Source organism: Chelonoidis abingdonii, chromosome 9 (assembly GCF_003597395.2).
Source record: "Chelonoidis abingdonii isolate Lonesome George chromosome 9, CheloAbing_2.0, whole genome shotgun sequence".
NCBI lineage: Eukaryota > Metazoa > Chordata > Testudines > Testudinidae > Chelonoidis > Chelonoidis abingdonii.
Window position 1 is genome coordinate 6426831 of NC_133777.1, and position 22932 is coordinate 6449762.

Sequence of the window (22932 nt, forward strand, 5' to 3'; positions counted from 1 at the left end):
CTGACAGTGTCCGCAGCCGAGCTGCAAAAGACCCCGCCTCACCCCCTGCGAGCTCACAGCCCCACCGCCCCAAGCCCAGCGGGGGTGGATCCCTAGCGCAGAGTGCTCACGACTCAGTCTGACTCTCCAGGGCAGACCAGCTTGGTGCAGATCTCTGAGCTGCCGCCCCGCTCCCAGGCATGTCTGGGGCGGAGGGGAGGGAGGAGCAGGCGGGTGCGTTCTGCAGAGGGGAAGGAAGGGCTTTGCATTTCTTGCAGGCGAAGCTGAGCCTGAGCAAAGAGCAGTGTCCGGATGGGACGGGACAGATGGACGACGTACGGAGCAGGGAAAATCTAAGGACTTGGCTCAGGCCAAGCCAGCTTCCCAGCCCCCTTCCATGAAGAGCTGAGCTGGCTTGTGATGGCTCCCCCAGCTCCTTCCTCTGGATGGCACTGTCCCCTCTGCCCCCTGTGTCCCTCCTTCCTCCCCTTCTGGGATCCCCCTGCCCTGCAGCTCAGCATCAGCCCAGTGCGTCTCGGGAGCGGGGGCCAGGCTTCTCCTAGCGTCTCTTCTGCCCCTCCAGGTGCATGAAGCTGAAGAAGCTGGTGCTGAACAAGAACCGTCTGGTCACCTTGCCAGAGGCTGTTCATTTCCTGACGGACGTCGAGGTGAAAACACAGAGGAACGGGCCTCCGTGCTTCTCTGGCGCGTGCTTCCGAGGGAGCCGGTCCCTGGGGGGATCCATGCATCCCGGGGGAGTGCTGGCTGGCGTGCGAGCGTAGGGCAAGGCTCCGCTCTTGACCCCTCTGCGGAGGGTAACCCCACCAGCAGGGCCAGCCTGTGCTCCCCACCCCCGACACATGGCAGGGGGGAGGCTCTCTGCGCCCCTTGCCAACCATGGGGTGGCCCAAGTTAATGTACTGGGTCAGGATAATCCCATTGCACAGAGGTAGGAAACTGGGAGCCTAAACCCATCGAGGATGTGGGCCTGACGTTCTATGGGTTAAGACCTGCGGCCGTGCTGCAAGGCACTGGGACTACAGCTAAGGGACTGTGGGGCTCTAGCCCCATGGCCAGTCCTACTGATCATGCTGCCCCTTGCCCTGGCCCCTGGGCAGGAGCTGCTCCGATGGAGCCGCCTCAGAGCCCTTTGTTCCCTCTGCCTCCCAGCGGTTCAGTCTGGGGCGCCCAGCCAGGCCTAGCGAGCTGGTGCCATGCTGAAGGGGGTTATGCCGTGCAGCACGAGTGAGTGGGGGGAGACCTTGGATCACCCCTGCTGGGCCTTGCCTGGCGTAGACTCCCTGCCCGCTGGGCCTGCCTGCCGACAACCGGTGTGTTCGGTGAGGGGCCTGTTTCCGGGGTCGTCGGGTCTGTTCTGAATGGCGCTTGGCTGACCGTGGGCTCTTCTGCCTTGATTAAGCCTGGGCCCCTGTGCGCCCGGTGCTGGACGTGGGTCTCATGTCAGCAGGGGAGGGCGTGGCATCCCAGCGCCTGGGAAACGAGTCCCGTTCGCCCTGCTCAACTGCAGCCTTGGGCCCTCAGACGCTGATCCTAAACCCAGATGGGGCACAGGAGGATCCCCTCCCTCGGCCAATGGCCCCTGAGCTCTCCAGGGTAGAGCGAGAACCAGCTGGTGCCCAGGTCTCTCTCTTGGGGCTGGTGTTTGGATCACCTCTCTGTCCCGTGCCTCTGCAGATCCTGGATGTCCGGGAGAACCCCAACCTGGTGATGCCCCCCAAGCCAGTGGACAAAACCTCTGAGTGGTACAACATCGACTTCTCCCTGCAGAACCAGCTGCGCCTTGCTGGTGCCTCACCCGCCACTGTTGCAGCAGCTGCAGCAGGTGAACTAAGGGACGATGGTGGAGGGGCGGGAAACGTCACCTCCAGCTGAAGCCTGGCTCCTGGGGAGCCGGGAGGACTGGGAATCTCAGACGCTGGGAGCAGGGTACAGAACCAGAGAGCTCCTGGCCATGCTGTGGCATGTCTCTCCTGTCATGGCACCAGCAGTGCCAAGTGATTCCCTCCTTGGGCTGAGAGCGCCCTACAGCGCAGGGTCCCCAATCCAGCCTGGGATCTTGAGTAGGTGTCAGTGATTTCTGGGTTGTGATCTGCCGGTGCTCACCCATATTGCTCATGTTCCCAGGGAGCGGCATGAAGGACCCCACAGCCCGCAAGATGCGGCTTCGCCGGCGCAAGGACTCAGCAGCGCAGGACGATCAGGCCAAGCAGGTGTTGAAGGGGATGTCAGACGTGGCTCAAGAGAAGAACAAGAAACTGGAGGTAGGAAGGGATGGGGTGGGGCGGTGGGTGCTGTCTGTCCGTCCGTTACACACACAAACCTTTCTCCGCCTCGGCTACCTCCGTTCCACAGCCCACGTGCGTCCACCCTCGTCCTGAGGCCAATGCAAGCAGCAGGTGCTCAGTGCCTCTGTCTGCCAGACCCTAGCTCTCTCCCATTGGGCACCCAGAAACGGGGCCACCCGACAGTAGAGGCCGCTCCTGAGAACGCAGGCCTTGCTGCCTTGTCCCAGGGCGCAGCGGGGAGTCTACGTCAAAGCCGGGATCGGAACTCGCAGCTTCATGTATGTTGTGAGCATGGGGTTCAGGCCAAGGGTGTCCATCTGCAGAGGGTGCTCCTGACACAGCTGGTCCCTGGGTGTCTGAGTCACAGCTGCTGGCATCACTCCCATGAGCCCTGGTGGAACCAACGCAGCGGGCCGGATCCCGCTTCTGCCTTGCGCGTGGCCGGCCAAGCTCCAGGGAGGAGCCTTGATTGCTGGAGCCTGGCGTGAAAGTCGGGTCCCAGCCCCGGTTTGCCCCTAGGAAGATGCTCAGCATCAAGGGACACTGTGGGCTCGAACATGGCCCTATGTCTAGGCCGAGGGCTGTGAGTGGAGAGAAGCCAGGCTGCGCCTCACCACCCTTTCTCCCCGCCCCCGCCCCCGCCAGGAGAATGGGGACATGAAATACACGGATCTGAAGACACGCCGCTGGGACCAGAGCCTGGAGAAGCCCCAGCTCAACTACTCGGAGTTCTTCACGGAGGACGTGGGGCAGATCCCCGGCGTCTCCGTCTGGCAGATCGAGAACTTCGTGCCCATCCTGGTGGACGAGGCCTTCAACGGGAAGTTCTACGAAGCCGACTGCTACATTGTGCTGAAGGTACCGGTGCACCCGTGCCCTGCCCCATGCCTTCCTGCGAGGTGCCTGGAGCATGGGCCAGGGTCCTGAGCCCCCAATCCGCTGGGGAAAGTGAGCATGGAGCAACGCAGTGACTCATCTGAGGCCAGGCAGGGCCGCATTGGGAATAGGGTCCAGGGGTCCCGACTCAGAGACCCCCTGCTCTAGCCAGTAGGCAACACTCCCTCCCAGCTGCAGCTAGAACCCAGGGGTCCTGGCTCCCTGCTCTACGTTCAGAGGGTTTTCCCACGAAGAGGTTTAATACTCTGGATGGGAGATAAAACAAGACAAAATCCAAGGTCCCACCGTCCCTGGGTTCCCTCGAGGCGAGTGCCAGTCTGCAGGGAATGATTCCCTCATCCCAGTTGCCCCTACCTCGGCTCCAGTTCCTCCCATGCTGGGGGCCGCGAGCTGTGCCAGGCTGCAGGGAGCATCCCAGGGCCGTATGGGTAGGCAGGGCTTCTGTGAGTGGCCCAGAGGGCGGGGAAACTTCCCCCCAGTGACCCACGCAGCTTCCTCCAGCCCCACCGACTGCTCTGCCCGTTGGCCTCTCCCTGCAGACGTTCCTGGACGACAGCAGCTCCTTGACCTGGGAGATCTACTACTGGATCGGGCAGGAGGCCACGCTGGACAAGAAGGCCAGTGCCGCCATCCACGCCGTCAACCTGCGCAACTACCTGGGGGCCCAGTGCCGCACCATCCGGGAGGAGATGGGGGACGAGAGCGACGAATTCAGCCAGGTACCTCCCGCCTCGACCACCCTCCTCCCAGCCCCCCACCATCTCTGCAGCTGCCAGCCCCTCCACACAACCCCATTCAGACCAATCCACCCCTGTATGGACCCCGCCCAGGGCTGGAGAACTGGGCACCAACCCCCTGCAGCCAATCCTCGCCCTGCGGGAGGGAGGCAGAGAAGCCTTTTGCTGCAGGCTGACCCCTTGTCCCCACCCCTAGGTGTTCGACCACGAGATCTCCTACATCGAGGGGGGCTCAGCCAGCGGCTTCTACACCGTCGAGGATGCGCAGTACATCACCAGGTAGAGCGCTGCAGGGGAGCCTGGGGGGGGCACTACCAGCCACGGTCGCCCTCTGCGGTGCCGTGATTACATGGCGTGCAGGCACAGAGAAGCTGCCTGACCGGAGCAGAGCCACAGCCCGTCAGGTCTCTGGGCCCAGTCTGTCTCAGCACCCATCCGCGGGAGCCTGTCCGTTGTCCTCAATGGGAGCTGGCTCAGGCACTCCAGTCCTAGACATGTGCCCACAGGACGAGCTTCTCCAGGCCCTCTCTGTTCCCCTAGAGCAGGAGGCCTCATGAATAAAGCAGCTGTCACCAGAGGTGCCCGTGACCCACAGAAAGGTCTAAGCCCGGCTGGAATCTGACAGAGCACTTGGGGTGTTCTATTATCTTGTAGCAGTGAGTTCCAGAGGCCAGGCCACCCCTTGATCCATTCGGAGCACATTGCTGCCCAGTCCTGTGGGGTGCGTTGTCCCCCTGCTGCCCCTGTGAAGGCAGGTTCTCCTCTGGCAGTGGGCTCTCTTGTGACCACCCTTGCGTACTGCGTGTCCTTACAGGCTGTATCGCGTCTATGGGAAGAAGAATATTAAGCTGGAGCCCGTGACGCTGAAGGCTGCTTCGCTGGACCCCCGGTAAGTGTGGAGGGAGATTGGGACGCTCTGCAGACATGCGGTACCCAAGTCCGTGCCTCTTGTGCGGTGGGGCGGGGGGACTGGCCTGCCGGGATAGGTGTGGGGACCTGCAGACCCCCATCCGGCAGCGGAAGCTGCAGAGATCGTAGTGACTCAGCTTGTCTGGACTGGAGCCTGCAGTGTTAACACCGGGGCAGCCAGTGGGAACACTGCGTCAGGCCCTGTTTGCGTCGGCAGAGGCTCTCGTCACCGCCCTGGGTTGGGACTTGGGATATTCGGCTCCATTCCCTGCTTTGAACAGGCTCCTTGGGCGACCGCGGGTGAGGAACGGGGCCTCTCTGGGCTTGTCCCGTCTGAGCAGTGGGCCTGTGAGCCCTGCCCTGCCTCCCGCATTCGTTGCCGTGAGGGGCTCGGATGCTGCCCTCCCAGAGCTTGAATTTCCCGCCCCTGCCGGCAAACCAAGCCATTGCTATGCGTGTCGCAGGCACCGGACCAGTAGCTCTCTCCTGTCTCCACTCCCCCAAGCAGCCACCAGCTAGGGTTGGGGGGGCGTGTGTCTGCCACTGAGTTTCCATCACAGCTCTTGGATTCAACCACGCTGACTCCTCCACCCCCTACCCCTCCTGGTTTCAGGTTCGCCTTCCTCCTGGACAATGGCCTTGAGATCTCCGTGTGGAGGGGGAGTCAGGCCACGCTGAGCAGCACCACCAAAGCCAGGTAGCATCCGCAGAGGGGCAGCCGGGAGGGGACATGGCAGGGACGGAGCCAGCGGGCGCTGACACTAGGGGGCACCGAGTGTGCTCTGCCCCCTTCCGCTGCTCCCGCTCCACCAGCACCCATCGGGGAGCAGGGTGATTGCCACACACACCATTTGGGAGCTTGCCAGACTGGACAGGGATGTGTGAAAGGCACCTGCTGCTGCTCTGCCGTCACTGGGCATGGCGACCCCCGGCCACCTGCCCTCCCTTTTTGCCATCATGGGCTGGGCGACCCCCACGCCGCCTCCTGCAGTCGCAGGACATGGCATCCCCCACCCCCTGGCCTGCCATCACAGGGCACGACGACCCCCTGCCATCTTCCCTTCCTCCTGCCATCGTGGGCTGAGTGCCCCCCTGCCCCCCACAACTCACCTGCTGTTGCCGGCCTGGCCTGGTGCCTCCTGCTCTGCCAGCCCCACCTGGCCCCAGCAGTGCAGCTGGACTGGGACCTAAGTGGAGTCTCTCCGGCCCCTCCTCTCCCCCAATCGTCCCACGTAGGCTCTTCGCTGAGAAGATCAACAAGAATGAGCGGAAAGGGAAGGCAGAGATCACGCTCCTGAACCAGAGCCAGGAGCCGCCCGAGTTCTGGGAGGTGCTGGGAGGCCGTCCCGAGGAGATCAAGCCCAGCGTCCCGGATGACTTCCAGCCAGCCAAACCCAAGCTGTATAAGGTAGAGACCTCTTCCCACTCCGTGTGCCCCCGGGGCAGCCTCTCTGTGCCAGAGGGGTGCCCGTGCCCTGTGACTGGGCTCTGCATAGTCTCTGGCCGCCCCCCCTCATCCCTCTCCTCTCTCCTCGGCTCAGGTCGGCCTGGGGCTGGGCTACCTGGAGCTGCCCCAGATCAACTACAAGCTCTCGGTGGAGCATCAGAAGCGGCCCAAGGTGGACCTGCTGCCGGAGATGCGACTGGTATGGCAGGGTGGGGTGAGACGGAGACGGAGGGGTCTGTTCCACCAGGCTGTGTGCCATAGGCCGTGCCTAGCCGGGGTGGGGCTGTGCCCGCTAAGGCAACGGGGGCTGGGTATGTGGATGGAGGATCTGAGATTTGCTGGCCCTCTACTGCCTCCTCCCCCTGCCCCTGTTCCCGGCAGGCTCTGGAGCGGGAAATGGCCTGGAGTTCAGGCCTTGCTCGCAAACTTCTCCCGATTGCTTCGGCAGTGGATGGTGCCCCCGAGCGGAAGAGCTGTTCCCTGGGGCGGGGCATGGGCACCCCCCCCCCGAGCGGAAGAGCCATTCCCTGGGGCAGGGCCTAGGTGGAGCGCCCCCCCCACCCCAGCGGAAGTGTCATTCCCTGGGGCAGGGCCTGGGCACCCCTCCCCTCCCCAAGTGGAAGAGCCGTTCCCTAGGGCAGGGCCTAGGTAGAGCCTTCCCCCCCAACCCCGAGCGGAAGAGTCGTTCCCTGGGGTGGGGCCTGGGCACCCCTTCCCCCCCCCCCGAGTGGGAGAGCAATTCCCTGGGGCGGGGCCTAGGTGAAGTCTCCGCCCCCCCCAGCAGAAGAGCCGTTCCCTGGGGCGGGGCCTGGGTGGAAACCCCTCCCCTCGAGCGGGAGAGCTGTTCCCTGGGGTCGGGCCTGGCTGGAGCCTGCCCCCCTCGAGCGGGAGAGCCGTTCCCTGGGGCGGGGCCTGGCTGAAGCCCCCTCCCCCCCCCGAGCGGGAGAGCCGTTCCCTGGGGCGGGGCCTGGCTGGAGCCCCCTCCCCCCCCTCAAGCGGGAGAGCCGTTCCCTGGGGTGGGGCCTGGCTGGAGCCCCCTCCCCCCCCTCGAGTGGGAGAGCCGTTCCCTGGGGTGGGGCCTGGCTGGAGCCCCCTCCCACCCCCTCGAGCGGGAGAGCCGTTCCCTGGGGTGGGGCCTGGCTGGAGCCCCCTCCCCCCCCCTCGAGCGGGAGAGCCGTTCCCTGGGGCGGAGCCTGGCTGGAGCCCGCCCCCCCCTCGAGCGGGAGAGCCGTTCCCTGGGGCGGAGCCTGGCTGGAGCCCGCCCCCCCCTCGAGCGGGAGAGCCGTTCCCTGGGGCGGAGCCTGGCTGGAGCCCGCCCCCCCCTCGAGTGGGAGAGCTGTTCCCTGGGGCGGGGCCTGGGTGGAGCCCCCGAGTGGGAGAGCTGTTCCCTGGGGCGGGGCCCCGGTCTCCATTTCCAGCCCAGTGGGAGGTGGAGACTGTTGGGGAACCCCCTCCTTTTTGGAGCAGGGGTGAATCAGGGTCGGGAGCTGAGCTTGGGCCCTGCTCCCAGCTGGAGGATGCTGCCAGGGCCTGGCCCTGAGGCAGGGCAAGGGGGCTGGGCAGCTCTTGCTGGGAGGGGGAGTTATCTGAAGGTGCTGGGCTGGCAACCTGTACGGCTCCCTCCCCCTTCTGCTTAGCCCCCAGGTCCTGGTTTGGGGGTGGGGGGAGATCCCAGCAGGGGGCAGCCCCCCCTTTCTCCCGCCCGCTCAATTCCTCCTCTCCCCGGTTGCTCCGCAGCTGCAGAGCCTGCTCGACACTAAGGCCGTGTACATCCTCGACTGCTGGTCCGACATCTTCATCTGGGTGGGCAGGAAGTCCCCGCGCCTGGTGCGGGCGGCGGCCCTCAAGCTGGGGCAGGAGCTGTGCAGCATGCTGCACCGGCCCAAGCACGCCATGGTCATCCGCAATCTGGAGGGCACCGAGTGCCAGGTATGGGGGCACTGGGATCCGGGATCGCCTTGCCCCTCGGGAGCGGCCAGCGGTGCTGTGCTGGGACTGGCTGGGGAATCCGAGTCTGGCCAGCTGCCGCCCTGGGGTGGCCTGACTGGTCTGCGGGGTGGGAGATGGTGTCCATCACGCTTCCCTTCTAGCCATGGCGGGAGCTGTTCTGCGGGGAGGGAGGGGGCTGTGCCCCCTGGGAGAAGCTGAAACGCCCCGTGCTAGCGTGTGTCCACCCCCACCCCCCCACTGCAGGTGTTCAAGTCCAAGTTCAAGAACTGGGACGACGTGCTGAAGGTGGACTACACCCGCAACGCGGAGAGCGTGCTGCAGGCCAAGGGGCTGGCCGGCAAGGTGAAGAAAGATGCTGAGAAAAAGGATCAGATGAAGGCAGACCTGACGGCGCTGTTCCTGCCCCGTCAGCCCCCCATGGCCCTGACGGAGGTACGACGCAGGGGGGTCAAGGGGTAAATGAAAGACCCACGGGGGAGTCATCTGGGCCCTTCCTTCCTCCCGTCTGGGCTGGAACCTTCTCTGCCAACACAGCTGCCCTAGGCTCCCCCTCCTGAAGCCTTGGGCACCAGCATTGTGTCCCTTCCAGCTGGCCATGGGGCAGCCAAGGCTGGGGTGGGAGAGAGAGGGCGTGGGCTGGGGCTCTGGCTATGCTCTGGATATCCCCTTATTTGGGCGGGGGGGAAGGCTATTGCAAGCCCCTCCCCCCCAGCCCCGTTCTCAGGACCAGGACTGGCCCCAGGGTCCCCTAGGCTGCCATGCAGAGCACTAACTGCTAGGCTGGCTTGCCGCCCATTGCAACGTCCTCCTCAATGTGCGTCTCTTGGCATGCGGCACAGGCGGAGCAGCTGATGGAGGAGTGGAACGAGGACCTGGACGGCATGGAGGGCTTTGTCCTGGAGGGCAAGAAATTTGCTCGCCTGCCTGAAGAGGAGTTCGGACACTTCCACACGCAGGATTGTTACGTCTTCCTGTGCAGGTAGCACCCGCCCCTGCCTTCTCTGGGCAGCTCTCACCCCCTCCTGCTGCCCCCTTTCTTAGCTGCCAGAGCCCCTGTCCCTCAGGCTGATCCTCTGCCAGCAGCCCCTCTCAGCCCCCGAGTGAGCATGGCATGGGGCTGCTGGGTTGGGGAGGCCAGGAGAGCTCTGGGATATGGGGGGGACTGGGGCTTCCCTCCAACCACATCACTGGGAGCCTCCCCCCACCTGCTGGCAGGTACTGGGTGCCGGTGGAGTACGAGGACGAGGCGGAGAAGAAGAAGACGAACAGTGGCAAAGGGGATGGAGAGGGAAGGGAGGAGGACGAGGAGGAAGAGGAGGAGGAGAAGCAGCCGGAGGAAGACTTCCAGTGCATCGTGTATTTCTGGCAGGGGCGCGAGGCCTCCAACATGGGCTGGCTCACCTTCACCTTCAGCCTGCAGAAGAAGTTCGAGAGCCTCTTCCCTGGCAAGCTGGAGGTGAGCTGGGAGCCTGGTTTTCCCCCCCCGCCGCCAAGGGCTGAGAGCCTGAGCACCAGCACCCCCCTCCGCTCTCAGGACCCAGACTAGGAGCCTCATGACCCCTGCCCTGTATATGCCCTCCCATGGGCTGGGAGCCCCGCTTCCATACAACCTCATGGGCCATACCATGAGCTGAGCTGTAGCAGGCAAAATCCCATTCCCCAAGGCCGTTTAATCTCTGCTGCATGGGGCGGGACAGGACATTACCCACCCTTCTTCCAGGTGCAGAGCTTAGCCTTGGTGCCAGGACCCTCTGGGGGCTGCTGTCCACCCTGGGGGCACCTCGAGCTGCCCTGAGGTCAGTGTGACATATGCAGGTGCTCCCGTTGGCTGGGCAGGCGATGCCGACCTGTCCTGGCTAACAGCAGAGGATCCAGCCTGGCTCCTGCAGGAGCCGGTGAGGGTGACGCAGGCCCAGCCCCATCCAGCTGGTGGCTCAGCCAGGTGGCTGTGCTCACCTGCAGGGGGCAGTCTGCTTCTCGTGTGGCTGCATTCCAGAAGGCAGCTGGGGCAGGGTCTCATTTGCATGTAGGTACAGGAACTCCTCACTTAACGTTGTAGTTCTGTTCCTGAAAAATGTGACTTTAAGTGAAGTGATGTTAAGCGAATCCAATTTCTACATAAGAATTAATGTAAATGGTGGGGTTAGGTTCCAGGGAAATTTTTTTTCACCAGACAAAAAACTATATAGACACACCGCATAAGTTTTTAAACAAACAGTTGAATACTGTACACAGCAATGAATGATTGTGAAGCTTGGTTGAGGTGGAGGAGTCATAGGGATATTTCCCAGGGAATGTCTTACTGCTCAGTGCTGAACTAGCACTCACTGAGCCCGCCAGGGTTAACACGTTGTTAATGTAGCCTCACCCTCTACAGGGCAGCAGGAATGGAGGGAGAGGAGACAGCATGGCAGAGAGAGACAGAGACACACACCGTGTGTGTGAGAAAGAGATGCCATTGCCCCTTTAAGTACGCTGACACCACACTCTTAAGTACGTTGTCTTTAAAAAGTTCGGGATGTTGAGACAGCAGCTGCTGCCAGCTCTCTCCATCCTGTGCCCTGTTGTCCCCCCCCTGCTCTATATGGAGAAGGGGTAAGGGGGGAGGCAGGACCAGGGGGGAGGGGGACACCCTAACATTAGCCCTCCTCCTCCCCCCCCCCGCACAGCAAGCAGGAAGCTCCCAGGAGAAGCTCCAAGGCAGAGGGCAGGAGCAGCACATGGCAGTGGTGGGAGGGACAGCTGAACTGCTGGCAATTGGTAGCCTGCTGGGTGGCTACTGCACAGGGAACTTACGGGAGCGGGGAGCTAATTGATAGGGGGCTGCTGGTCCACCCTAGTTCCAAACTGCCACCAGCTAGCTCCAATGGGCTGCTCTTTCTGCAAGCAGTGGACAAAGCAGGCGGCAGACAAACAAGATTATAAGGGAGCATTGCACAACTTTAAACAAGCATGTTCCCTAATTGATCAGCAACAAAACAACCATTAACCGGGACGACTTTAAGTGAGGAGTTATTGTACCCAGGATGCTTTGCTAGCCAATGGCTCTCTGTCACTTGATGGGTCTGCACATGTCCTGGGGTCCCCTCCAAGTGTGAGCGAACTCCCTGGCCCTGGACATCTCTAACACAATCCCCTGGCACCCAGGTTGTGCGCATGACCCAGCAGCAGGAGAACCCCAAATTCCTGTCTCACTTCAAGAGGAAGTTCATTATCCACAAGGGCAAGAGGAAGTCCAAGGACAACAACTTGCAGCCCAGCCTGTACCACGTCCGCACCAACGGCAGTGCCCTCTGCACCCGGTGAGAGCCAGAGGAGCTGCTCTGCTAACCGGAGCCACCTCCTTGGAGGGGTTGAGTGGGCTGGCCCTGCTGGGGTGGGTGGGGATCCAGGCCGGGGCTGAGAACTCCTCCTCCTCTCGTCCCTTGCAGGTGCATCCAGATCAGCACCGACTCCTGCCTGCTAAACTCAGAGTTCTGCTTCATCCTGAAGGTGAGCATCCCTGGGGCCAGTGTCTGCTGTGGGCTCTCAGGGCTAGCACAGTCTCCAGCTGGGCCCGCTGCAGCGACGGCTCACGCCGCAGCCCTGGGTCCACACGGAGCGAGGACAAGAACCTTTGTAGAAGTGGGGTGGCCAAGACCAAAGTTCTCCCCCGCCCCCCACCCCATCTCTGCAGCGGGCTGCTCCAGGGGTGACACTACTGCCCTTTCTTCTGGCACCACAGCAGCCCCTCGTGGGGAAAAAGTGTAATTGCAGCACCTCCCCAGCAGAATGGATTGTTCTGTGAAGGGTGGGGGTGAAATCTATAGGGGACATGAATTCTGTGCTTTGTTTCTTTTGTTTAAAAAGTGGGAGCAGGCATGACCCCCTCCCCCTGAGTTCCAGCGCCGATGAGCAAGGAGGACGAGGTGGAGTCCTTTGAAGCTTTCTGCTGCCACCCTCCTTGTCTTGACTTTGCTCCAGCACATACCGCTCGTGGGCATCCTTCTTGTGGCTGGTCCAAGGAGGCGCCTTGCATCCATGGCTGCCCTTGAAGGTGCTGGTTGCCCCCCAGATTGTGGGCAAGGAGCATCTGAGAGAGAAGAGGAATGGAAGCCTCAAGCTTGGGAGAGGAGGGTGTGGGGCAGGATCAGGACGCTTCATAGACTGGCAGGCAGAAGAACCTGGTCCATGTCCGTGAAGCCACTTTGGGGGGTGACCTTGGGAGCATCAAGCTCTCTAAACTCTGGTTTAAGCCAAAGCAGCACCTCCCTCCACATGCAGCCTCCCTCCGCCCTTCTCTCAGTGTGATTCCCCTGTCGATGGAGCCTCCATCTGCTCCCACGTCTCCTTTCCTTATGCCTGGGCTTCCCATCCAGCCCAAGGGCTGTGCTCCTGCCACCCTGACCCACTCTCCACTCCCCTAGGTGCCGTTCGAGAGCACCGATAACCAAGGCATCGTCTATACCTGGGTGGGCCGGGCCGCCGACCCTGAGGAGGCCAAGCTAGCTGAGGAAATCATGAACCACATGTTCGACGACTCGTACAGCAAGCAGGTGAGGCAGGCCGGAGCCTCTGTGGGCGTGGTCCGGTGGCTGGTTCTCAGTAGTGGTCTATGCCGGATGGGCCAGGCTGTTCTAGCTATGCTGCCAGCCACTGCTCTGGGGTGCAGCTATGGAGAGTAGAGCTGGGGAGAGCTTGGGCCTCTCCCTGCTTCTGCTCCCAGAACCCTAGAGCAGGAAGTGACGCAGGAGCCGCCTGAAACCCTCCAGCCCTCGCGGGCGCACCCTGACGCCTCCGCTCTGTGTGCCAGGTGATAAACGAAGGGGAGGAGCCGGAGAACTTTTTCTGGGTTGGCATCGGGGGCCAGAAGGCCTACGACGAAGACGCCGACTACATGAAGTACTCGCGGCTGTTCAGGTGCGTGCCCGGAGCCCAGGCTGGGTAGACAGGTCCCTGGCTGGTCAGTGCTCCTGCCATCCGTTTGCTGGGTGCCTGTTCAAAACACGGGCTCGCACGTCCCCTGCTCAGCCTGCTCCTTAGGGCACCAGGGTAGTCCTTTGGGCTGGCCAAGGCGGGAGGAGACCCTAGGCACTGTGACATGCTGCCCACTGGACCAGCAGAGCTTGGGAAAACGTTCCCCAGTGTTTGGCTGTGATCTGACAAACTCATGGCCAGTGGGGGCCTTCCCGCAGTCTGACACCCAGGATCTGCCCTGGACAGCCGGGCTGGCCCGAGGCAGGGCACGCCCCCTCGCTAACGGTGGCTTGGCTCTCCACTGCAGGTGCTCCAACGAGAAGGGCTATTTCTCCGTGTCGGAGAAGTGCTCCGATTTCTGCCAGGATGACTTGGCGGACGATGACATCATGCTGCTGGACAACGGCCGGGAGGTGAGTTCCCAGGGCCTGGCGTCCCCCAGTGGGGAGGGGGGTGTAGCCACGTGATTATCCTCGGTAACTGTTCTGCATCCTGCAGCCGCATCTAGGCTCCCTTGCAGGGAACCTCTCGCTGCAGCCCCAGAGACCCCAGTCTCTCTCCCAGGACCTTCTAGAGGGGCTCCCTGGCCCAGATCCTCCCACTTCCAGTGGGTGCTAGATGCCACGTGAGGCCCTGCCCATGTGCAGCAGGGGATAGGTGGGCTGCAGTGGATCTGCTCTTCCCATCTCGCTCTCTGGCCAGCGCACCCCTAACCCTGCTGTCTCTGCTGTACCCTGCAGGTTTACATGTGGGTGGGAACCCAGACAAGCCAGGTGGAAATCAAGCTGAGCTTGAAAGCTTGCCAGGTAAGGGCTGGGCCCAGGCCTTGGGATTGCCCCCTCCTGGGGCTGGGCTGGAGCATCTCGAAAGGCTTCCCTAGCTGTGAATGAAAGCTGCTGTGGAGGGAGACGCTCCTCCAGCCTCTGACAGCCCTGGGGTGGCGGGGGGGATTCTACTGCCCTGGCACGTGGTTCCTGGAGGGTGGGTCCAGCAGCTTGGCCCCTTCCCCTTGAGATGCTGCAGCATCTGCTCCTAGCTCTGCCCTAACACCCGCTAGGGCCTGGGGCACGGGCACAGTGGAAGGCCTGTCGTTTTGACGCTCCAAAGCCCCTGGCTGGGAGCACAGCAGCCCTGGCTCCCCGGGGCCTCCTCCCAGTTTGTGCAATAGGAATGGAGCAGGATCTAGCCTTGGGGGGGCCAGTGCCTGAGGCTGCCCCTCCTGCTTCTTTCAGGTGTATATCCAGCACATGCGCTCGAAGGCGGCCGAGCACCCCCGGAAGCTGCGTCTGGTGCGGAAAGGCAACGAGCCCCATCCCTTCACCCGCTGCTTCCACGCCTGGGGTGTCTTCCGCAAGCCGCCCGCCTAAGGAGCCGCGGGGGAGCACCTGCCCTGCTGGAGCGGCTGGAGCCGGCAGCCAGCCCATGGAGAGCACGGGGTCCTCTGCAGCGTGACACTTCCCCAAGGGGAGGAACAGAACCTGCCTTTGCCCTCCAGGGCCGTCTGCCCCACCCCTTTCTCCCCGCTGCTTTGCTGCTGTGTGCTGCCGCTGGTTCCTAGCCGGGCCTGGCCCGGAGCTGCCCTTCTCCCACAGAGACATCCCGAAGGGAGTGAGGGGCAGCCTGCGATGCTGAAGCTACATGACTAAAACTTCCCAGCCTGGCCTGTGTGGCTGGAGGGGGCTGCATCTCACCTGCCCCCCTCTGCTCTGGTACCAGCTCCTGGCACTGAAGAGGGGCTCAGGGCAGCATCAGGCTCTAGCACAGTGTAACGGACTAGGGCCCATGGCTATATTGGGCTGATAAGGTTATTTCTTCCCCTGCCAGTGTGCGAGGGGCTTTGGGTACTTTCGGCCAGGCCACAGCTTGTGGTCTGACCCTAGCAGGCAGGGGCACACTGTGGGGGAGAGCAGAGTGCAGGGCACAGAGCCAAGCCAGGGCAGAGGGGGGAACTCAGCTCCAGGCAGGAGAGGCTGGGTGCTGTTAGCTGGCTCTGGAGAGGTGGCTGCAGCTTCCTGTTGAGCGAATGCAGGTCAGGGCTGGGCCCAGAGCATGGGCCTAGCACCAGCTCAACAGCAGGGAGGGGAGCACTGGGTGTGAAACTGGGGCAAGGGGGGTTATCAGCCACAAGGCTACATAAGCGCTAGGAACCTCCCACTCTCCATGATAAGACTGTGGCTGTGTTTAAAATCCCTGAAGTGGCTGCCCCCAGGAGAGCAGCGGCCTGGTGCCAACCTGCACCTCACACTGTGTAAGTCCCCACCCTGCCGTTTGCTGCCTGCAGCAGCCTGACTCTTTCTTTACCCTCCTGCAAGCAGGCTGGGGCCTCTGCCTGCTAAAGGCACAAGCCACAGCTTTGTACCAGCCTATTGATGGGCAGTAGGTGCCTTTCACCTCCCTTCCAGCTTGTGACACTGCTGATGGGGGGGGCTGTTCTTCCTGAGAGTGGGAGCCCCTTCTCTTGCCCACCTTGGGGACAGTTAGAGGCAGGTGGGGGCATTGCTGCTGGGTGTTAGACAGTAAGAAGTCAGGCAGCCAGAGCTGGGAGTGGAACCAGGATCCACACAGACCAGCACCAGCTAGCACCAGTGACTGGCCCCAGCCCCAGCTCTGCCAGGCACCTGTGCAGCTGCCCCCTGCTGCTGTGGTGTGCCATGTTGTGGTCGGTGCAGGCCACGAAGGGGTGCGGTAACACCACCTGGAGCACTTGCGTTTTAGCACAGACTTACTCCCACGTGCTGCAGCGATTGGAACCAGGTGGCTGGGCCCCCTGCCCTGCGCTAGGGCAGTGCTGCTTGCAGAGCCACAGGAGCAGGGTTAAATACCATTCCCTCCCTTGGCACTCAAGGTTGAGAAGCACATTTTGCACTCAGTGCCCCCCCTCACAGTGACTGTAAGTGCCAGCTCTGTGCCTGGCTGCTGCATTCTGTATCATATCAATAAAGACTGCACTTCACCAAGCCCGGCCTCACACACACTAGTTTAACTTGTGGCAATGTCACTTGAAGTCTTTAAACCATGTGCTGAGGCCACTAGTAACTCAGCTGGAGGTTAGGGGACTGTTCCAGGAGTGGGATCACGTTGCAGCAGGTCACACTAGAGCAGGGGTGGGGTTAGGTGGGGAGCAGGGTTGGGGGTTGCTCTGTGTGGCTCCCAGAAGCAGTGCCATATCTCCCTCCAGCTCCTATGCATAGGAGCAGCCAGGGGGCTCTGTTCTGCTCATAGCCCTCCACCCCAAGCATCCCGCCCATTGGTCAGGAACCCATGGGAGCTGCAGGGGCAGTACCTGCAGACTCAGATGGGTGAGCATGGAGCAGAGCTGCATGGCTGTGCCTCCACCTAGGAGTCAGAGAGGGGAACCTGCCACTGCTTCTGGTAGCTGCTTGACATAAGTGCTGCTTGCAGCCCTGATTGCCCTCTGCACCATTTGGTCCCAGCCCAGAGCAACTGCTGCATCCCCCAACTGGAGCCCTCACCCTCCATGCCCCAGCCTTGATCCTTCTCCCACCCCACCAGTCCCAGCTTAGCACACCCTCCTACACCCCAAACCCCTCAGCCCCAGAGCCCCTTCCCACTCCCTCAATGCCTAATTTCTGGCCCCACCCTGACGCCTGCACACCAACCCCAAATTCATGCACGTTCATAGCCCACCATACAATTTCTATACCCAGATGTGGCCCTCAGGCCAAAGTTTGCCCGCCCCTGGACTAGCTGGGCCCAGCTGCTCTCCGAGTCTGAGCTGGGCTGGCACATGAAGCTTTTACAAAAGTGTGACAGTAAAAAAAAAAAAAAAAAAAAGCAGCCAGGACCTGGGCCCTGCTTTAAGTGGAAACAGGCTGTTTTAAAGTGCCCCCTTGCCTGTGTGTGTGTGTGGGGGGGGGGGTCACATGGCACTGGCCCAGTTCAAAAGACAGGGGAGGAGAGAGGGGCTCTGGGCATGGGAACAAACCAAACAGGAACCTGCCCCACTGGTCTTTACCCTGGAACCCAACGCCCGAGGAAAAGGGTTTTCTACCCCAGCTGCTCCAGGGCGGGGTTCTGGGCCTTGCTCTGGTTACACACAGCCCACAAGGTGAGCACAAGGGTCCCACCCAGCCTTGGACTGGGTCCATTGGCATTGCAATAAAACTCCTGTGGCAGCCAGTCTCTGAGGCCGGGTTAGTGGCCTCTGACTCCCAGGGCTCTGGCCACACGGCTACCGCTAGCAGCACAGGCCCGTGGCTTTGGACTGGAGCCCTCACAGGGTGGGAGCGCGGAGGGGCTGAGCCCAGGCTCCAGCCTAAAGGGCGGCACTGCAGTTAGCTGGTGAACGCTGGATTTAGCCATGCCCAGCTTGGCTTCACCAGGGAGGAGCTGAACTGGGGGTGGGGACGGCCTGCTTTTCCACTGCGTCCCTTTCTCCACAGCACAGGGGTGCGAGAGGGTTTGGCCACAACCCAAGGCTGCTGCTTACCTGGGAATGTGGTTTTCCTTTTTAAGCTGGGGGCTGCACAGGGCCCTGCCTCCTCTTCCTCTGCATGCAAACAGCAGCCTCCGTGGGCAGGGCACGTGCTCAGCCCCATGCTGGATGGTGGAAAGGCCCATGAATGCAGGCTCTGACTGGGAGCCCCCTCAGCCCTTCCCACCCCCCCAGCTGCTATGGCTTTAGCCAAGCCAGACTAACCCCTCTCGTCAAGCTGGTTTCCCTACCAGACCCCACTCCGTCCACCACAGAGGGGGCTGTATATTAACTTTGCCCCAGGGCTGCCACAATGGCCATCCCTGCACCAGGCCTTTGGCACACAGGTTAGCGACTGTTCGGACCAGGAAGGTGCAGCACAAGGGAAAGAGGCACCCAGTGCACAGCCAGGACCAGCCTGGTGTGGGCAGGGACCAACCTCCAGATCCTAGGGCTGGTGGTACAGAGGGGAAGGGGAAGAAGCAGCTCCCTGCCCCAGTGGTGCAGGCACTGCATGGCACAGGCTGTGCTCTGTGCAGGACAGAGCCAGCTCCTTCCCCACTTGAATTTTGCCTTGGAGAACAGGCAGAGTTTAACTCTCTGCTCCCCTTGCTCCAGCAGCAGGTACCTTGTGCTGCCAGGCTCCAGCCCACGCACGGCCGCTGTGCGGCAAGTACACTGGCGCCCTGCTCCCTAGGCAGATCCCAGCCTCGTGGCTGGAGTGCAGCCACCCTTGAACACAGGGCTTCTGATGCTCGGCCCCCCCACCCCCAGGCCTTGCTTGCAGAGGGAGAGAAACACTGCGCTGGGTGTGAGCAGTGACAGGCACTGCCACAGCTAAGAGATATTAAATGCTTTATTTTCAAATATTAAAAACCAGTATTTCATAACTAGACAATGCTAAATTCATCTTACCAAAAAGACACGGGGAGGGGGGGGGAACGTTCTACTGGGGCCACTAGAACGCCACAAGGCTGGGTTAGACTGCAGGGGACCCCATGACAACTACATTTCGCCCCCCACAGATCTAGTACCAAAACAGGCACACAAAGAATCGGTTCCGCGGCAAAGGTCAGGTGTAGAAAAATACTATTAGCAAACAGAACCGGGAGGGGTCCAGAGGGTTTGTGCAGTTCAGATTCTTCCTCTGCCCCAGCCCCAGCCCAGCCAGTTCCTTCAAAGACTCAAAGTATCGGCCGCTGACTGAGCCCCCCACCCCACCCCCGACGCACTTCCGAGTAACAGCATTCGATCTCTGGTACCAGGCTCAGACACGGGGCCATGCTCTGCCATGCACCTCCTGATCAAAGAGCCGCGGAGAGAACCAGGGTCGGCCCAGAGCTGTTTTGGCACAAGGGGCCATGTGACAAGGCAGCCAGGGGCCATTCCCAGGCCGGCTGTTTGCGCATGCTGGTAAGAGGTGGGGCTGATGACCCATAAAGGCCTGGTGAGGGGGCTGCAGGCGGATGCCCCATCCCAGCCCTTGTAACTCAGGCTTTCAGGCCTCCAGGAGTCAGGGCCCAGCAGGCCCGCTGGCACTTTGGAAAGAGGAAAGCAGCCTGGATCAGGCACTGACAGGGTACAGCACTCGCTCTATCCTGGGCCTGCCCTGGCCTCCAACTCCAGGCCCCTAGTCCTTACAATGGGGGGCGGGGGGAGAAGAGGAAACAATGCCTGCCCAGCAGCCCTGGGAGTGGGTGCACACCCTGCAAAGGGGCCTCCTGAAACGAGGGAGAATGCTCAGGGGGCTAAAGCTTGGGATGAAGGAACGAGAGCTGACCTGGCTGCGAGATTCCCCCACTCCCGGTGGGAAGAACAGAGCGGAGCAGGGGATGTTCCCCGGGCACAACGCTGGTCAGGCAAGAGTGGAGAGCTCAAAGCAGAGAGATGGCAGCCAGAGACTGCTAGGGAAGCCAGGTCAGGCTTGATCAGTTCAGCTTCCTCCTTCCCAGTCCCGGAGGGAGAGGCTTTGCCATAATGTTCCAAAGGCTGGAGCATTTGGGCCCAGGACAGCCCAAGCCAGCTGGCTCCTTCAGTCCCAGAAGTCACCTTCCAATCCAGTTTAGAGTCAGGAATCCCCAGCGGCCACTGGGCTTTGCTCTACACGCCAGCTCAGAGCAACTAAGGAAACTGATACTGCAGGAAATGGGACCTACCGCTCAACAGCGGCTCAGGCTACGTTCTTCAGTGCTGTCTTCGCCCCACTCCCCCACCCGAATTTTAAGTTTGACCAAGTCAAAACAAACCATCTTCAACATTCGCCGAGCGTGGCCTCCCCGCCCCCCCCATCCAAAAGCCTCGTCCCACCTGTGCAAAGAGCTCAAGCAGCGCTGAAGGAAAAACAGGATCCTAAGGAAATGGATTAAAATATCCCCACTGAAACTGACCAGTCTGCCAGCAACAAGCCTTTTGATCAACAGGCACCTGCATTTCTGCTGCCTGGGAATGAACTTCCCGGACCCTCAGCCACCTTTCAGCCCAGTGGATGAGGAAGTTTCAAATGCCACATGGGGTTAAAGGTGTAACTTGGGCCAGGGTCCCCCCCCTCCTCCCGACAGGGGCTGTCGGGTGGCCCACATTAAAAGCCAGTTCAGAGGCTGCTTTGCCCTGAAGCAGCAGGAGTTGGCTGGGCCCGTCTGCTTGCAAAGCCTGGCTGAAAGGAGAGGAAGGGAACCTCCTCCAGCAGAACTCAGGCCCTGTCGCACACCTGGCTGAGGCTGCGAGTGGCCTGTAAATTCACACCTGCACATAAATGGTCTTGGCACAGGCAGGCAAACAAACATCTGGGGCCATTTTCATACAGAGGCGCTGGAAACCAAGTGTGTAATTGTCAGGGACTGGGTTCCAGAGCACTTGCAACAACCGGTGAGACAGAGCCAGCTGTTCAGCACCTTGGAGGGGGAGGGAGGAGAAGAGATGTTTTGGCATCTAACTCTTAGGCACGCCTGTCTGAAGGCACAAGCCTTGGGTCACCCATGCCTGGATCAGCATGGCAAGGTCCCATCTTGGGTGAGCTGTGCCTGGTGCTGACTGGCTGTGCCCTGGTCTCCTTCATTCCAAGGTGTTCCAAGAGCTTGGGAGGGTGGGGGGCGAGAAAACCCAGCTGGTGCCAGATGTGAAGATGGAAGATGAAGGCCCTTAGAGGCAACCAGTCCCCAAAATAAAGGCTGCTAAACCAGAGCAGGAACTTGGCTCTCCTGCCCCCCAGGAGGAGGGAAAGATGCTAAGAAAGCAGCTGAACCCTAGCGTGGCTATTTCACCTCCAGTGCCAGTGAGACGCTCTGGAGTTGTGCTATTGTCACAGCCATCACCCGCCTGCCACACAACGGAGGAGCTGGCACCAGCCCTCCGCCAGCTTCCCCTGTCCTCCTGTCACTTTACAGCGAGAGCCAATGGGTCCCCAGAGGGTGAACCCTGCCCCTTGAGACAAATGGAGATCACTCCAAGAGCCTTGCGGGGGGAAAGCTGCCAACCCCACTGAGACACCAATCCGGTATTGAGCAAGAGGGTCCCTAAAGGGCAGATGGGTGTTAAGACGAGTCCAGCCAGCCCTCCCGGACTTACCATCTGCGGCAGGCCAGCCGGTTCCGTGGAAAGTAGAAGTATTCAAAGAGTGGCTGGAGTGAGGAGTAAACATGTAAACACTCCCCCCCAGGCCAAGCAATGTCCCTATCCCCCCCCACCCCCGCCCCATCCAGATCAGAGTCTTTGGGAGCTCTAGCGAAGGGGGGGGGGGGGGGGGGGAGGGGGAGGGGAACAAACCAAACCAGAGACTAACTGTGTAAAACCCTCCCCCCACGTGTCCGTGCGATGCTGTGCCCCAGCAATGGGTCCCAGGAGCTGGATGCAGTCCCTCCCGGTCTAGGCCAGGCGGAAGCAGTGATTCCACCCCGCTGCCCCAGGTCCGGATTCTGCTTTAGGGGGACGGGGTCAGAGCTGTAGTGTTGCAGTGCACTGGGCCCGCTGGCGGAAGGCGGCTCGGCTCGGCAGAGAGAAAGAGAACCTTCAAACCGGGGCAGAGCAGAGGGGCAGCGGCGTCACGCTCCAGCTTCCTGGCTGGATGTTAAGAGAGAAGAGGCGAGTCTAAGTTACGCGGAGGGTCTCTGGGGAGAAGCGGAGCTGACAGCCTGGCTCAGTCAAGTCTTGTGTCCATGGAATCCAGGCGCAGAGATAGGCCGGCACGGTCCCTGCGGAGAGCACAGGCAAATCTATCAGTACAGCATCCCGGGCGCGTCCTGTCAATTACATTACTAGCCACGGTGCAGCTGGGGGTGGGGACAGGAGATGCCCCCCCCAAGGTCACAGTCAGCTCTCAAGCAGTCACACCCACCCTCTGTTTATGACTGTGGGCGAGGGGATCCGAGAGTTTGTTGTACTGTGGGGTGGCAGCGTGGAACGGTAGAAACCTCTGAGCCTTGAGCAGAGTTTAAACTCAGGCAGCGTCAAGAGGCTTTTCAAACAGCAAAACAACTGCAGGAAAACCAGGCTCCTCTCAAGGGTTTTTGTTTAGCTGTGGTCTGCCAGCTCTTGGGCTTTGGTCTTCATTTAGAAGGGGAAGGGGGAAAGCTTTTATTTCCTTGTTTTTTTAAACTGGCAAAAAATAGAGGAAGTTACCAAAAAAAGGGCCACTTCGAACCTTGTGAAGGGAAAAGTGGCTTAAAAAAAAAAAAGAAAAGAAACCAGAAGTTTCCCCAGCTCTACTCATGAAGAGGCTAATGCAGACGCTGCCCTCTACTGGATAAAATCAGCACTGAGTCATAAGCCCTGTACTGCTGGCAGCCAATGGAGATTCTTTCATCCCATGGCACCAGCTCTGCATTCAGTTTGGTTAGGTAGCAAGTAGCAGAGAGTCGTGTAACCCACCCAGCCTAGCACTTTGCCCCCTCTCTAATAGTGGCTGGGCCATGGAGGTGATGAGGCTCCTCTAGGCATGGCTGACAGAGCTGGCTTTTTTTAAACTCAGGCTTTAAGATTCAAGGTTCAATCCCCACTGCAGACAACCCACCTCTGGGCACAGGCACAGAAACAAAGGAGCGTGCAGTCTCCAGGCCTGCACTAGCGCAGTCTAAGACTCTCCAGCTGAGCACTCTCCTTGCACAGCTTCACAGAACCAGCCCGGAGGTTGTCCCAGAGCGCACCCCCGCCCTCTCTGCCGGACCATGTGCTGCCACTTATTTAACCTAGAAGATCCCTCAGGGGCCAACTATTAAATTAACACACTGCCCAGCTGCCTTTATTAAATGAGGAAATGATGCAAGACAACTGCAGCAGCTCCCGGAACGACATTAAGGCCCTAAGTGGAGCATTTCAAACCAT

At 61.1% G+C, this 22932-nt stretch overlaps 2 protein-coding genes across 6 annotated transcripts in view; one reads left to right on the forward strand and one right to left on the reverse strand.

Annotated features, from left to right (window-relative positions):
* The window catches only part of FLII (FLII actin remodeling protein), a 28260-nt gene extending 12122 nt beyond the window's left edge, over nt 1-16138 (forward strand). The window contains exons 10-30 of the mRNA XM_032762744.2: nt 563-647; nt 1675-1822; nt 2125-2261; nt 2931-3143; nt 3722-3901; nt 4116-4198; nt 4734-4808; nt 5442-5525; nt 6065-6236; nt 6370-6474; nt 8013-8204; nt 8469-8657; nt 9065-9204; nt 9441-9681; nt 11373-11527; nt 11657-11717; nt 12632-12760; nt 13018-13124; nt 13489-13594; nt 13922-13987; nt 14414-16138. Coding sequence (XP_032618635.1) covers nt 563-647; nt 1675-1822; nt 2125-2261; nt 2931-3143; nt 3722-3901; nt 4116-4198; nt 4734-4808; nt 5442-5525; nt 6065-6236; nt 6370-6474; nt 8013-8204; nt 8469-8657; nt 9065-9204; nt 9441-9681; nt 11373-11527; nt 11657-11717; nt 12632-12760; nt 13018-13124; nt 13489-13594; nt 13922-13987; nt 14414-14548 — 2803 coding nt within the window. The 3' untranslated portion in view covers nt 14549-16138. The remainder of the gene's footprint in view (nt 1-562; nt 648-1674; nt 1823-2124; nt 2262-2930; nt 3144-3721; nt 3902-4115; nt 4199-4733; nt 4809-5441; nt 5526-6064; nt 6237-6369; nt 6475-8012; nt 8205-8468; nt 8658-9064; nt 9205-9440; nt 9682-11372; nt 11528-11656; nt 11718-12631; nt 12761-13017; nt 13125-13488; nt 13595-13921; nt 13988-14413) is intronic.
* Nucleotides 16139-18454: 2316 nt separating this feature from the next.
* Nucleotides 18455-22932, reverse strand: part of LLGL1 (LLGL scribble cell polarity complex component 1) — a 64055-nt gene continuing 59577 nt past the window's right edge. For all 5 annotated transcript variants that reach the window (XM_075069153.1, XM_075069155.1, XM_032762747.2 and 2 more), the window contains one exon: nt 18455-21803. The gene's annotated coding sequence lies outside the window, so the exon portion shown is untranslated. The remainder of the gene's footprint in view (nt 21804-22932) is intronic.